Consider the following 13,051-nt stretch of genomic DNA (forward strand, 5'->3'; position numbering starts at 1 on the left):
CATCAATTGTTTATATCTATATCTTATAATTTAAGCTCCTGATTGAGTTGGCGTCCAAATCAATCGGACAACAATTCAGCTAACGAAATTATGAAAATGTCATTATGTAATTAAATAAGTTATCGAGAATATTTTAATCTTTTAATACAAAACCCTATTACTCGATTCAGAAGCCTTTAAAATATATTCCTAAATGATATTGGCATGAACAGCCACACTATGCTACTTATGATGCTTAAATATATATACAAAACCCTATTACTCGATTCGGAAGGCTTTAAATTTTTATTTAATTTTACAATCATAATTTTTAAAGAAAACCCCGACATTTTTCCACTTCACCTACCGTGAGAAACAAATGCTTCTGTAATTGTTATTGAAGGAACGGTGTTTCTCGCGGCTGTCAACTCATTAGGAGCGCCCACATCATTTGATACTGCTGGGAATTCTCGAACTTTGATAACAGAGCTGAAGTCATCGGGCAATGAAGCAACACCGTCCAAATACGATATAACGCTGGACATGCTAGGCCTAGCCCCTGTCACCGGGTGTGAGCAAAGCAACCCAAGCTTCAACACCAACTCCGCTTGTTGTCCCACAAATCTCTTCCCCAACCTCTTATCAATAGTCGCCAAAATGTCTCCTTTATCCCAGCAATCCTTTATCCAGTCAGCAAGAAATGCTTCCTCTGGTGCCGTTTGTGGTTCGATCGGCTTTCTACCACATGCAACTTCAAGCATGAATATTCCAAAAGCATATATATCAGTGCTTGTGTTTGCTTTCCCGGTTCTTGCGAGCTCAGGAGCCATGTAACCGAGCGTGCCTGCTACATGAGAGGTTTGAGGATCATTTCCAAGGTCGCATAGCTTTGCCATCCCGAAATCTCCTAGTCGGGCGTTCATTTCACCGTCTATCAGCACATTGGCAGGCTTGATATCTCTGTGAATGATAACTTGCACCCATTGCTGGTGCAGATAGAACAACGCGGAAGCTACGTCCTTGATGATCTTAAACCTTTGTGTCCAATTAAGGATGCTATTAGGTTGGTAGTAAAGAAACTTGTCAAGGCTTCCGTTAGGCATGTAGTCATAAACCAAAAGCAACTCGTGCCTGCGCTTGCAATAACCGAGAAGTCGAACCAAATTCGGATGCCTGAGGCGACCGATGGTTGCAATCTGAGCCACGAATTCTCTCATACCTTGCCTTGAATCATGAGAGATCCTTTTGACGGCAATTTGTATGTTGGAAGAGGGTAAAACACCCTTATACACCCTACCAAATCCACCTCTCCCTAGAACTTCCTTTTTTTAAACCCCTTTGTTGCTTTGAATAGATCTTTATAAGAGAATCTATGAGGCCCGAACTGAACCTCCCAATCCTCGAGAATCTCCATGAATCTCTTCTTCCTTGAGATCAACACAAACCCGAAAACCAATACGAGGACTAAAGTGAGACCTGTGAAAGAAAGGGTGATAGCCAAAATCTTCTTCAATTGCTTGATTCCTCCGTTATCATGTCGTGGAATCTTTGGAAGGCGAGACAAGTCTAGCTCATCAGCTGAGCCATTCATCTTGAAACTCCAAGCTAATAGGTAGTGTGAGGATGAAGTAGCTGAAACAGAACCGGTGGACGACGAGAAGCCGACATACATAGAGTCATACATATAAGGAGACAGATCCTTTTTGTAGGATATAAGTGGGGTTTTTGGCCTTGGTAGATCGATGGGATACAACGTAACATTGAGTCGCTTCTCAACCCCGTTGTATTCTATCCATATTTGCATTGGGTCTCCGTTTACAAGTCTGACATTTATGAACTCACCTTCATCAGTGTAATACCCCGCAGAAGCAGATTTCACCGAGTTTACGCTATTGATATCGATGCCAACATGGTTGTCATCAGTATCATTAACGTTAAGGCTTTTAACTGTATCCAGCTCAACCGCAACAATATGATTTGAGCTGTCACCGTTATTTGTTTCATTGAAAAGACCAAGATACTGGACGGCAGAAGCTGCGGGAATTTCTTTCTTTGGCGAGATTACAAAGGCCATTCCATGGCCGTGTTCCGGTCTAATTGTAAAAATGAATGTGGTAGAAAAGGAGAAAACAGTACCATTTTTGGAGTTCTTGAATTGGATTGGAATCTCGTGGAATATGTGACCTGTTATTAGGCTTGTAGAGTTAGTCAGTTTAAGCAGCCGATAGAAACTAAACTGACCCTCGTTGATATCTGAAGATGCAAGGTTCAGAAGGAAAAGCAGCAGCACAAGCATGATCAAGCAAGACATTATTACACACAAAATTACAGAAATAGTGATTATGGGCTCTAGTAAGTTTTGTTGTGTAAGCAAGTTATTCTGCACCATCAGTCCAATATAAATAAAAAGAAACCAAAACACCATTGTCTTAATCGATTTGATTAAGACCTCAAAGAAATTTCCGGGATTTTACCTGTCAGTAGTAAGGAAATTGCTCTCCTTTTAAGACGATAAGATGAGATTATTTGGTAAACGTGATGATCTCTTTTGATAATGAAACACTCTAAATATCGTGACAACTCTTTACCTCTAATATATGTATTTAAAAAATTAATAAAAAAACTTATGATTATAATTCTTGCTTTCCTTTCCTTTCAATAAAAAAGCTTGAAACGCAATGAAATTTACCATTTCAGTAAAAAAAAATCATTTAATTCTTGCTTTCCTTCACCCTATTTAGATAATTAACTGTTTTTCTACAATTTTAGTTAAAACAATAAAAAATTACTTACAAAAAATGTTTAAGATACTAAACATGATAGTAAAATGTTTGACTTTTACTTGCAAAGAATTTGTCATATATGATAGTAACATATTTGACTTTTACTTGCAAACCATTACACTAGTATTTAGTAAACACACTTCCAATCATGAGCCCAGGATTTCCACACTTAAAAACACATATATTAATTAATTAATTGGTAATTCTGTAATTTCATTTAATTCTGTAATTTTTTTCTTAGTTTTTATAATTTTCTAAGTTTTAATATTTTTTTTGGATTTTAATGAGTTTTTTTAGTTTTCAAGTATTTTTTTACTTTTGACATATGACAATATGTAATTGAAAGTGCAGGGGCCAAAAGAGATAATAAGCCTATAGAGTACTTAAAATAACAGTATTGAAGCGCAATAGCGCATCATCTTTAATGTATTGAATGATTTTGTATATTTTGAAGCTGATTTTTGTTTTGCCCATAATTATTAGGAAATTGAATAAAAAGATTAATTTGAGCGTTGATGCATTCTTAATGATTACATTAATATAGGTTACGGTAATACATTAAAAACACAGTAAAAACTCTAAAATCACATGCAAAATTCTTTCAAGCTCAAGTGTTTTAGCATCTAAAAATAAAATAGACGCCTAAACAAAGTCCGAACATGGGTGGTGAGATACAGGAGATAGGAAATCAATCATACCGTGCAAGACTTAGTCCCCGTCCATTCCTGTAGGTTGATCTCTCCTCGCTGGACCTCCAGCTGGTTTCGCCATCATAATCTGCAAACATTGAATCAACGGCATTGCATGAGAACCTAATCCCATCAGCAAACTATTTTAAGTGCAATTTTCATTTTCAAGCTTTCAGCGTTTACTAAATTACCTGATCTACACGCAACACAGTGCATTTCCAGATGCATGCTTTTCATACAACTTAGAAATGATATCCATTGGATTCAGTCCAGCATTCTCTGCCAGGGTTCTTGCTACCAATTCAAAACTTTCAGCAAACTTAGCAATGACATACTGATCCAATCTGCAAAATAATATTAATAGCTTCTTCTATTACTCATCTAATCTACTATAAATCCCAAAAACCTGTAGGGGATTCCCAACGCAGCTATCAGAATAAACATGACAGCCAACAATGCAAAAGTTGACTCAACTGACACCTCTCCAGCACTATGCCTGAATACCTAGTTGTTCAGCAGGTAGAATCATGGTGGTCGGTTCTGCATCGGTTCTGGTCGTACCGGCCGGTGCACACCGTTTCAATGATAAAGTGGAACAAGCAATATCCTTTATTGACGAGTATCTTATATAATTGATGGATATATTATATTTAGAATTTATTCAGTGTGATCTATTTGATATATGTAAGTATTTTTAAATACATATATTAAATATTTTTAAAAAATATAGATGCAAAAAATAACATTTAACTGTGGTAAACTACTTAACCACCCTTGTCCTATTAATTCTTTTTTTACACATAAAATAATCATTTTAGATATCTTTACTCATAATACAAGTATTAGATATGATGGTTAAAATATATATATCTTTATATGGTTAATAGTTTTATTTAAGATTACCACAACTTAGATCAACTTATATATTAAATGTGATATGTGTACAATTTAATCTTTTAAAATTATTTGAGCAAAGCGTTTATCTTCCTTTTTTTTATGGTTGGGATAGGTTAGGAGAAGTTTTAAACATTATATTAACTTAAAAACTTTCGGATGCTTTCACATTTGAATCAAATTATGAAAAAAATTGTTTAAGTAAAAAAAACTCTGTATGAAAAAGATGAAAATCAAGGATAAAAATCTAATTTGTGATTCTCCTATTAGAAAGGGATAAGGATTATATGAAATTATAATTTCGTACAATCTATTCTCTAATATATATTTATAATTCCCCATATTATACAAAGTTGTTATTGGCTTGATCACTCATTCCCACTAACTCCTTTATTTTTCCCGAGCAATATAAGGTGTAATAAAAAATAGATCTCTCAATTCAAGTTTTAAGTATTTTTTTAATTCAATATAAATTTGAGTTATTTTTTATTTGAACTTGAGTTAAGTTTTTATACCATAGTTAAAATCAACTCAAATTTAAATAATTTTAGATATATATGAAACTTAAACTTTTTAAGTTTAATTATTATGGATTATGAAATTTTTAAATGATTATGAATTAATTTGGGTTTGAGGAAAATAATACATAAAAGTCATTTAGAATTGAAGGAGACAGTATGGAGTGTATTCAAACTGATGGTCACATGCTAATATACTAAACAACCTACAGTGTGCAGAGTGTATTCAAACTGATAGTCACATGCTTTAAAATTATATTCTAATTATTATTGTCATAATCTTATAATTAAATACGTAAAATACAAACCGTCCAACATTTTTAATTATTACTTATAATTAAACTAGCATCCACTTTGCCAACTCTCACCTTCCTGGAAAGAACACATCCATAGCTCATCTTTGACCCCTAATTTCCGCCCCTATGCTCATATACTTACTTTTTCTATAGTTTCTTTGTGGGTATTGGGCGATCTATTTTCTGATTTTGAACACCAGATTGACATATTCTTCTCTTCTCATGCATCCTCATGTTGTCATTACCTTCAACTTCTTCGTCCATTTCTAGAAAGAAATATGATGTTTTCTTGAGTTTTAGAGGTGAAGATACCCGCAACAACTTTACCGATCATCTCTATGATGCTCTAAGTAGGAGTGGGATCGTCACTTTCAGGGATGATTCAAAGCTGGAGGTCGGCGAAGAGATCGCGCCAGAACTCTTTACAGCAATTCAGCAATCATGGTGCTCGGTAATCGTTTTTTCACAAACTTATGCCTTTTCAAGTTGGTGCTTGGAGGAGCTTGCTGAGATTGTTAAGCAAAAAAACGACATGGGACATAAGGTATTTCCAATTTTCTACAATGTGGATCCATCCGATTTAAGAAAACAGAAAGAGAAAGCTGAGGAGGCCTTTGCCAAACACGAAGAGAGATACAAGGAAGATAGAGACAAGATCCAAAGGTGGCGAAATGCTTTGACTCAAGTGGCAAACATCAAGGGATGGCATTTAAATAACAGGTAATTCTTTCTTTTCTTTTCTCTTCTCTAGTTTAATTGAGAAGTGTCATATTTCAATAAAAGAGCAAATTTTGTATTCTGGTTCCGCAACAGATCTTTCTTTCTTATTCTTGGTTCTTTGCTTCCAAACTATATTATGTTTCATGATTCATTGAAAAAGAAAGTGCATCTGAAAGATATCAACAAAATTTTATTCAAAAAATCAGATTTTCTTTCTTTGTAGGCATGAATCAGAATTTATTAGAGACATTGTTAAGAAGATATCAGCAAAACTATGTCAGACATATTCAATTACTCATAGTAACTTGGTTGGAATGACTGTACCCTTGGAGGATTTATATTTGAAAATAAACATTGGGGAAGATGATGTCCGCATTATAGGGATTTGTGGAATGGGTGGCATCGGTAAAACAACACTCGCAAGAGTTGCTTATGATCAAATGTCACCTCATTTTGAAGGTAAAAGCTTTCTTGCTGATATTCGAGAAGTTTCAGACAAATGCGGACTAGTTTCTTTACAGAAACAACTTCTTTCACAGATCTTTCATGGTGAATGCTTCAACTTTTTCGATGTCCATGAAGGGAGTACCATAATTAGCCATAGGTTATCTCATAAAAAGGTTCTTGTTGTTCTTGATAATGTTGATAACATGCAACACCTAAAATGCTTGGTTGGAAGGCATGATTGGTTCGGATTAGGGAGTAGAATCATTGTAACAACAAGAGACGAACATTTGCTTCGATGTTGCCCAGTTGATGATGTGTATATGCCCACAACACTGAATCCCAAAGATGCGCTTCAACTTTTCAATCTGAAAGCTTTCCATAGTGATATAGTGCCGAATGATGATTTCATTGAGCTTTCTGAACATGTCATAGATTATGCTTGTGGGCTCCCTTTAGCTCTTGAAGTTTTGGGTTCCTTTTTGTGCGTTAGAGATGCAACTCAATGGAGGAGTGCGATTAAAAGACTTAAAAGGGATTCTAATAAAGAAATTCTCGATAAACTTCGAATCAGCTTTGATGGACTAGAAGAAAGGGAGAAGAATATATTTCTAGATATAGCATGCTTCTTCAATGGGGAGAAGAAAGATTTTGTAATCAAAGTATTGGATGGTTGTGAGTTTTTTCCAGATATTGGAATTGATGTTCTCATTAAAAAATCTCTGGTAAAAATCGACAAACACAACAAATATTTGAAGATGCATGACTTGTTGCAAGAAATGGGAAGAAAAATTGTTAGAGAAAAATGTGTTGACGAACCTGGAAAGCGTTGCAGATTGTGGGAAGAAATGGACGTCCATCATATCCTAACAAAAAACACAGTAAGTCATTCAACAAAAGCTACATATTATTTCTTTTTTGTATAAAATTCTAATCAATATATGATATAAATTCAAAGCTTAGTCTAATTAGTTGATACAGCAGTCCTTCAAAAATGATATTTGGTACTTCTTGAGATAAGGTATGGTTGATGTTTACAAATATTAACAACTTGTAAAAATAAATATTTAATTTCATTGCATTGCATTACCCTGATTAGAAACTATTTTACTTTGTTTAAAATGTTTTATTTATTATATTTTGAGTATAATAATGTTAAATAAAAATGTAAATTTTCAAAAGTTTTATCCTACATTATGCATTATTTATTTTTATTTTCTTATTTTTTATTTTTGATTGTTTTAGGCTACAGAAATAATTGAAGGCATGATTATCGATAATAAAAGGTAAGAAGACACACATAAACTTATATCTATGTATATTGTAAACAATTATTTTATTCTTTTTAAAATATAATTAGAAACTCTAGCAAAATCTTATACGCTCAATATGTCAGTGTTTAATTATGAAATTTATCTAACAACGTAATGCTCTTTCAAAATAATGAATAGAGAACATGTTTGACATTTTGAGATATTAATGGTATCTATTTATGCACTAATACTGTATATAAGTGGATTAGATTATAACATGTCTTCAAAAGGGGTTTTTTTTTTAATGAAAATGTTTCATTTTTAATTATGTGCTATTGTTTGATTCATTAACTTGTATAGAATTATGCATTACCAAATATAAATCAAAATATTAATTAAATTTTTTTTAGGATTAGGTAATTTTATGTGGATGTGACTATTAGTTATAAATAAGTTATTTATATGGGCATGTTCAATTTAAAAAAGAAAAAAGTTTTTTCATGTATTTAAAGAGGTTTTAAAGGATCATATCTTAACACTTATATTCGGATATGCATTAGATATAATTATCGAATACAGGTACTTAATAAAACAATGCAGATGCAACATAGCTTTTAGATATTGAATGTTTTTGTATATCCTAAAGCTCATTTTTGTTTTGCTCATGATTATTAGGGAATCGAGCAAAATGCTCAACTTAAGTGTTCATGCATTCTCAAAGATGAAAAAATTGAGATTGCTCAGAGTGCTTTGCCTATCAGAATGTGATGATATCAAATTTCTTTCTAATGAGTTACGGCTTTTAGATTGGAAAGGATACCCTTTAAGATCGTTGCCTTCAAGCTTCCAACCGGACAACCTTGTCGCACTTCTTTTACCATATAGTCACATTCAACAACTATGGAAGGGAAATAGAGTAAGAATTAACTCATCTCATCCTTGTATTTTAGCTTATTTTAATATAAATGATTAAACTTTGATTAAGGTAATGTTTTCTCATTTGTTTCTAATTTATTGTGATCTTCAACAGCCCTTGTGTAAGTTGAAAATGATGAACCTTGAAGGGTCCCAAAACCTGATCAAGACACCAGACTTCACAACGGCATCAAATCTTGAAGTTCTAATATTGGAAGGTTGTACCAAATTAGTGGATGTTCATCCATCAATCGCAGTACTTAAGAGCCTTAAAGTTTTGAATTTAAGAGATTGCAAAAGTCTTAAGAGTCTTCCCACCAAAATTGGAATGGAATCTCTTGAAACATTAATTCTTTCGGGTTGCTCAAGTCTTGTAAGGTTTCCGGAGATTGATGGGAAAATGGAACGTCTAAAAACTTTAGATCTTTCCGGTTGTTATAGAGTTGAAAATTTATCGGAGAATTTGCAGCAAGCGAAGTTTTTGGAAAATCTCGACTTGAGTGAAACAGCCATAACAGAACCACCATCCTTCATTTTTCAATTTAAAAATCTTAAAGTTCTGTCTTTCAATGGATGCAAAAGATCATCAAAGTTACAGCAAAATCTTCCTTCTCTTTTCAAGTTAATCCGAAGAGGAAGGACAAATTCCATGGCTCCGATGTTACCTTCATTGTCAGGTTTGTCTTCATTAAGAGAGTTGAATCTAAGGGACTGCAGTCTTTGTGAAGGAGATATTCCTAGTGATATTTCTGGTTTATCCTCTTTGAAATTCCTTGATCTTAAGGGTAACAATTTCATCAGCATACCTGCATCTATTATTCGACTTTCCAAGCTTAATTATATTAGATTGTCAGATTGCAAGATGCTTAAATCGTTGCCTGAGCTACCAACAAGTACAGAAGATGTGTGGATAGATGGTTGTTCTTCACTTGAAGTAGTTGCAAGTCCATCAAAAGTATGCAATTTATCGGATTCTGCTTACATTACAGCCATTAACTGCTACAATTTGGCGGAGAACAACAATGCATTAACATTGCTAAAAAAACATCTTAAGGTCAGTTAATATGTCTCTTTTCTTTTACCTTATAGAATCTCATACTTGAAATTTTATGATTTTCATTACTGAACTACTGGTGTTTTACTCTGCAGGCATTTGCAAATTCAAGAAAAAGGTTTTTTGTTATTATACCTGGAAATGAAATCCCAGAATGGTTCAGGCAACAGAGAGGTGGCCCTTTAATTGAAATACCTCTGCCTCTCAATATTCAGAATGACAGTCAATGGATTGGAGTCGCTGTGTGCTGCATTTTTGTCAATGATAGTGCTTCTGGTGATAAGATTTTCGGCTGTAAAGCTAATATCCAAAGTAAAATTGCAGGACAATCTGGCTGCAAAAATTATCGAGCGGTCCATTCGAGTATAATTTCTTTAGGTCAGGAATATGTCCAACCCATAAAGAAGGACCACCTTTTTCTTAATTATTGGTCTCGTGATGAACTATATCCATCTTCCTTGGAGGATAAATGTGAACCCAAGAATTTACTAACAGCAGATTGCTCGGATCAAGAATGCGATGAGCTTCAGATATCTTTTGCAGGTAACTACAGTTTTAAGGCGAAGAAGTGCGGTGTTAGAATAGTGTATGAGAAAGATTTGGAAGAAAACAAAGAGTTGCAGTGTCATAGCACTCAATCTTCTTCAAATTTTGAACACATCCTCCAACACTCTGCTCACAACAATGAATCGCTAGGTAGCACTTCTCACGTAAAACGAAAACGTAATATCTACGAGGAAGCAGAGGGAGAAGGGCCACAACCAAGACGGATGCAAAAATTTTTCAATTTTATAATGGGCCAATCGGAGAAGAAGCATTAACTTTGGTAAACTACTGAACCAACCTTGTTCGATTAATTCTTTTTTACATATATACCTTATTTACATCTTTTAGTTCATTTGTAGTAAGCACTCAAGACTTATTTGTAATGTGTATGAGATATAATCCCTTTTATATACTAAAAAAATTTAAAATTTTTATTCATACTTATATTCTATACCTATCCCAAATGTTGATAACATAGTTTTTTTTTTAAATACCTTTTACAATTTTAATCATTCCTTTTAACGTAATAGAAATGTGTACAATTTCAAAAATAGACTTGGACAAAAAATTGAAGTCTATCTAAAATATAGGTCGGGCTCGAGCTTGAATCCGGCTCAGCTCGGCTAATTTTTAAGTTCATAATACTTTATATTTTGTAATTTAGAACACATTAAAAAAATAAACCTATACTAAATATATAATACTATTCTAATGTAAACATTAAAATAATGTTAAGGTAACTATAAAAAATTTCAAAAAATATATAAAATTATTAAATATTAAAATAATATAATATAAATATTTTAAAAAATAAAAAATAGTACAGGCGGATCTAAAATGGACATGGGTTAATCTTTCGCAAAAATAGACGGGTTTGGGTAAAATTTTAAGCTCATATTTAGGGTTGGGCCAAGTTTGAGCAAACATAAAATATGACCCTATCATGCTTAGGCTTGACCCGAACTCTACCTAATCCAGTCCATGAGCACCACATTAAATAAACAATAATTAATAATTAAACAAGCAAGTCTTTTAGCATTTAAATAACTCTTACAATGCCTAATTAGTACTGATTAATGTGATAATTAATATTTTATAAAACCATAACAATATATTAACTAGCCCTTATAGTAAATGGAATAATTTAATCCTATCCCTATAATAGAGTGACCTCCCTAATACTTTCATCCTGTGTATTTTATCCTCTAATTATTTTATATTCTTAATTATTTTTAAGCTACAAAAATGATTGAATGTATAATCATCAACAATAAAAAAAAAAGTAAGAAAATATATATACACACTTATCGATTTCTATTATTAATATATATATATTTTTGTTATGTTCAAAGATTCAATAAAAAAAGTCAAAAACCTTTAGTGCTTCATATTTCACTAATATCTTTATGAATTTTATCTAGCAATTTATTATCCTTGAAAAAAAACATTAGAGAGATGTAGGTGTTTACAAATTAAGAGCCTATACAGTGGTGAAATTAGGGGCTGGCAAAAGTTTCGGCCCCTTTAAGATAAAGATTTGTTCATATGGCTCCTTTAAAATTTTTAAAGTTTTAAATTAGTAAAGGTATAATTGTACTTTGGTCTTTCCTAAAAAATATAATCTATTAAAATGGTGAAATAGCATTTTTTTTCTATCGCAAAAATTATAATTTAATTTCGACCCCCTAAAAATTTTTTCTGATTTTGCCCCTGAGCCTATTATGATAAAAATTAAAACATTATTTGGTTCATTGAAAATATTTAAAAATATGCATTATCAATGCCCTAAATATAAATTAAAATATTAATTTTATTAAATTTAGGTTTATGTAATTTAAAGTAAATTGTGAAAATGTGTTTAGGTGTGATTCAGTGCCTGCTTCTTTAGTATTTAAATAGCTTCATTTTGTAGTTTGTATGGGCTTAATAGTACTTAAAAGGGCTAACAAAGTATCATTTAAACTTCATGGGTTAAAGTAAAATTAATATTATTTAAGCTAAGGATATAGTTTAGATGAGAAAACAGTAATATATATGTTTGAATGTATAAAAAGTAAGAATTAGCTTAGAAGTAGATGCATTTCATTGAAAGCAACATGCACTAATTGCTAAAATTAAGTGGTAATTGCTCTTCTAACGGGATTGTAAGCCTTTTCGTTTATCACTGATTCTTGGTAGGTCTTGTCTTCTAAAGGGATTTTGACAGTGGGATTAACTAAAGCCAAAATATCAATAAGATAGATGATCTGATCAGTGCAAGAAAAATGATCTTGGTGCTTTATGTTTACCGCCTAGATCAATAAAAGCATGGAAGTGGAGGACCAACAGAGGTTGCCCAGTTGAAATGGAAGCAGACACTAAAGTAATAAGCCTCCCATATCTTAGATCATAACCCTATTTAGGGAATCAATTAAATCCCTCAGTAACAAAATTTATAAAATAAATTGCTTTCACCACCACCATTTATTGTTAAATACCAATGATTCTGCTAAGGTGACAATGACGGATTATAAATCATTTAAATTTCTACATTTCACATGTATGTTTTTTATGACGCAGAAATTTTAAGTTTTTAAAAGTTAATAAATATAAACAATTGTTGTTGGTAATAATCAAATCGGAATATTATATTTTTTGTTGTAATAACAATTCTTTTATTGATAAGTCAATGGCTAGTTATTACTTTTCATTGTATACAAATCACTAACAACCGCACTAATGTTTTTAATTATTATTTTTCATTGTCATATCTACTCTTTAATTGTTAAGTACATATAATACAAACCCTCCATCATTTTTAACTCTCACCCCTCTTCTGTTTCTGATATGTTTTTCCTCATATATTCATTATTTTCTGATTTTGAACTCCAGATTGAGATATCCTTCTCCTTCCATACATCCTCATGTTGTCCTTACCCTCAACTTCTTCCTCCATTTCTAGAAAGAAATATGATGTTTTC

The 13,051-nt window shown here is 32.4% G+C and overlaps 1 protein-coding gene and 1 pseudogene across 1 annotated transcript; one reads left to right on the forward strand and one right to left on the reverse strand.

Annotated features, from left to right (window-relative positions):
• Window positions 1-338: 338 nt before the first annotated feature.
• LOC121223291 (L-type lectin-domain containing receptor kinase V.9-like) lies at window positions 339-2,290 on the reverse strand (annotated as a pseudogene).
• Window positions 2,291-5,249: 2,959 nt separating this feature from the next.
• Window positions 5,250-10,559, forward strand: LOC107955013 (TMV resistance protein N). The gene is made up of 6 exons (XM_041105023.1): window positions 5,250-5,879; window positions 6,103-7,204; window positions 7,569-7,609; window positions 8,252-8,492; window positions 8,607-9,545; window positions 9,641-10,559. Exons 1-6 carry the CDS (start codon window positions 5,392-5,394, stop codon window positions 10,364-10,366), a joined length of 3,537 nt encoding a protein of 1,178 aa, XP_040960957.1. The 5' UTR covers window positions 5,250-5,391; the 3' UTR covers window positions 10,367-10,559.
• Window positions 10,560-13,051: the final 2,492 nt, after the last annotated feature.

This window comes from Gossypium hirsutum, chromosome D11 (genome assembly GCF_007990345.1).
Source record: "Gossypium hirsutum isolate 1008001.06 chromosome D11, Gossypium_hirsutum_v2.1, whole genome shotgun sequence".
Lineage (NCBI taxonomy): Eukaryota > Viridiplantae > Streptophyta > Magnoliopsida > Malvales > Malvaceae > Gossypium > Gossypium hirsutum.